This window comes from Monopterus albus, unplaced genomic scaffold, assembly GCF_001952655.1.
Source record: "Monopterus albus unplaced genomic scaffold, M_albus_1.0 scaffold87.1, whole genome shotgun sequence".
NCBI lineage: Eukaryota > Metazoa > Chordata > Actinopteri > Synbranchiformes > Synbranchidae > Monopterus > Monopterus albus.
This window is the reverse complement of record NW_018127967.1, coordinates 1232746-1236080: the sequence shown is the minus strand read 5'-3', so window position 1 is coordinate 1236080 and position 3335 is coordinate 1232746. Positions and strand designations below refer to the sequence as shown.

At 39.3% G+C, this 3335-nt stretch overlaps 1 protein-coding gene across 7 annotated transcripts in view; it reads left to right on the top strand.

Moving 5' to 3' along the window:
- Positions 1 to 3335, top strand: part of nvl (nuclear VCP like) — a 32418-nt gene that overhangs the window by 14143 nt on the left and 14940 nt on the right. For all 7 annotated transcript variants that reach the window (XM_020607570.1, XM_020607572.1, XM_020607574.1 and 4 more), the window contains exon 14: positions 1487 to 1799. In XM_020607570.1, coding sequence (XP_020463226.1) covers positions 1487 to 1799 — 313 coding nt within the window. The remainder of the gene's footprint in view (positions 1 to 1486; positions 1800 to 3335) is intronic.

The window sequence follows — 3335 nt, the reverse complement described above, 5'->3', positions numbered from 1 at the left end:
TCCTGGAATGGCAGAGTCAAAGTCCAGATCTGAATCCCATTGAGATGCTGTGGGGTGACTTGAAAAGGGCTGTACATGCAAGAAACCCCTCAAACATCTCATAGCTGAAACAATTCTGCATTGAGGAGTGGGGTAAAATTCCCTCAGACCGATGTCAGAGACTGGTAGATGGCTACAAGAACCGTCTCACTGCAGTTATTTCAGCCAAAGGAGGTAACACTAGCTATTAGGGGCTAGGGTGTGCTATCTTTTTCCTCAGTTAGAATAGGCATTTTTGTAGAATTACATTTACAGAAGATCTTGAAAAGACTTTTTCTTCAGTTTTACTTGTTTAGTTGTATTACTTTAATCTCTCTGTATTGTTAAAATTGAGATTAAATAACCATATATTAAAACATGTTACAAAATACACATGCTTTCAAATGGTGTCCTAATTTTTTCACATGACTGTAGCTCCTGGTATCAATCAACCCTATGACATCCTTGATGACATCAGAGAGCGTACAGGATGAGGAAGTGATTAACCTAGTAAATACGGTACAATCAAACATTTAACACACAGGTTAAGGCATTAAGAAACATACATGACTTAACCTAGGGACAAGTGGAGTGTTCTCACCCACTTTGTCACAAGTGTACATACATCATTTAGTCATCTTCACATACAGTAGTGGGGACTGATATAGATTATTCAATGGCTGACGCCGATCTTTCCAGGAGACTGATGCTCAATATGAAATGTCAATATCATGTTGTTTTTTTTTTTCTGTATCAGATGAAATAAAACAGTTTAATAACAACAAAGAGACAATATTTGCTGAACTTATTTGGTTAACTCCAACATGCTGCACTCATTTTAAATTACAAGTAATCAAATGGCTAAACTCTGTCCCGATTAATTCGTTTATCACTAACATACTGTTGATGTGTATATTCTTTGATATTCAGCATTCATCCATGTCAGCAAACACACACACACGGTATGCAGGGAGCAGGATCTGTAACTACAAGATCCCGTTTCAGAATTACAGTTATTTACAATGGGGACTGAGAATGGTGCATCGGGAAAGTTAATGAGGTGACAAAATGGAAAGAGTTGAAATGTCATTGCAGTTTGACTTTTTTTTTTTGTATGAGCAGAAGATGACACACAGGTTAAGGCATTAAGAAACATCCATGACTTAACCTAGGGACAAGTGGAGTGTTCTCACCCACTTTGTCACAAGTGCTGGTCCAGGGCAAACGGCTAGATGGACAGAAGAGCTGACATGGCCTGTGTACTAACAGTAGAGGAGGTTAGTGATTTATCTAGCCAAGAAACAGCTGCATCTTATTTACCTAATTCAGTATAACTGTATCAGTAGTCCTCCATGAGTTGTATTCAAGTCATATGTCCAGTAAATTGCTCTCTGACATGATCACAGCTTCAGAGCGTTGATATTCCTAAGCTTTAAACACTTAAACGGAATGCTTTGTGCTTTGTCAGGATCTTGAAGACACTGTGTCGAAAGCTGAAGCTGCCAGAGGACATTGACTATCAGCAGCTGGCCCGGCTCACCCCGGGCTACGTGGGCGCCGATCTCATGGCTCTGTGCCGCGAAGCTGCCATGGGTGCTGTGAACAGGGTTCTGCTGGAAATAAGAGGACAGGCACAGGAGCGAAGCCAGAGCTCAACTAAAGATGTGTCAACAAGCAGTGTTCAGCCTGAGGTTGCAGTGGCAGAGGGAGAGGTCAGAGAGCAGCAGACAACAGACGTCAACACGGTGTCTCTGGACGAGTCGGGACAGAGTCCCCTGCAGGTATGAGCAGCTCCACTCAGTATCACACTGTACCTTTGGCACCAGATGAACTCTGTTAACAATCACACAGATGAAACCAGATGGTCATTTAATTTAATGCAAATTAATTAGTAAAGGTCCTGTTTACGTTTGAAACTGTATTTCTACCTTTTCTTAGAAACCTTTGTCATTAGTCTTCCAAAATGTACGATACAGTATATGTGGGCATCATGTGCCATGACAGTGCTGTTTTATCTCATGTCATTTGTATAATAAGTTTGACATGAATGGCAACTCTTTTCCAAAGCAGACCTCGTGTTTGAACATTAGGTGTTGTCCCATCTACCAGGCAGCTGTTGGTTTCCATTAAATGTCCATATGAAAATCAGCCTTTCTTCGTTTAACTTTGTGAAGCTCAGGAAGCACTTTTCAGTCATTTACAGGCCCATTTCAAACACAGAGACAGAGGGCTTTACATTGACAAAACCAGCATTACAAGCATCAGACACCAGAATAAAATCAGTTAAGACAAAAGGATAATTAAACATTGTTAAAAAGAAATAAAATACATACAATGAACATAAAAACAAATAGACAGAGGGTCAGAAACATAAAGAAGTTGCAGTACAGTAATAAGTTGTGAGTTGCCCTGAATGCAACAGTGCAGCAGAGAAACCAGTCAAACAAAGGCACAAGAAAAACAGAGTTTTCAGTTTGGATGTGAAAGTGTCAGAGTTGGGGAGATCTAAGGTCATCAGGACGTTGGCTCCATCTGTGTGTAGCTCCGTAGCTAAAAGCAGCATCACCCTGTTTGGCTCTGACTCGAGGTTCTGCCAGCTTCTTCCTAAGGATCTCAGATCCCTTCTGGGTTTGGATTCTTCAAGGAGGTCGGACATGTATTTGGCCTCATAACACTGAGTCATTTATTAACTAGCAGTGGTGCTTTAAAATTGATTCTGTAGGTGATCGGTAGACAATCAAATGATCTATTTATTTAATTATTTATTTACTTCAGTGGACTCTGGAACATTTTAACTAGGTTATTAGTGTTTTCTCCACAGCTTATTTTGAGCTGCGCTCATAAGAAAACACATTTTATATAAACTGGTAAACCGTGTTCTCACGTAGTTGGAAAAAGTCTTGGGAGTGTGCAAACATAAAGTCAACACTAAAAGCAGTTTATAAAAAAATTCTGATATTTTCCTTTTATAGTAAAAATGAATGAAAACCAAAAATAAAGAGCCATCAATACAAGTTACAGAAATATTCACACATACAGTATTGTTCAAAATAATAGCAGTACAATGTGACTAACCAGAATAATCCAGGTTTTTAGTATATTTTTTATTGCTACATGGCAAACAAGTTACCAGTAGGTGCAGTAGATTCTCAGAAAGCAAACAAGACCCAGCATTCATGATATGCACGCTCTTAAGGCTGTGCAATTGGGCAATTAGTTAAAAAGGGTGTGTTCAAAAAAATAGCAGTGTCTGCCTTTGACTGTACAAACACAAAACTATTTTGTACAAACGTTTTTGTTTCTAGGATTTAGCAATC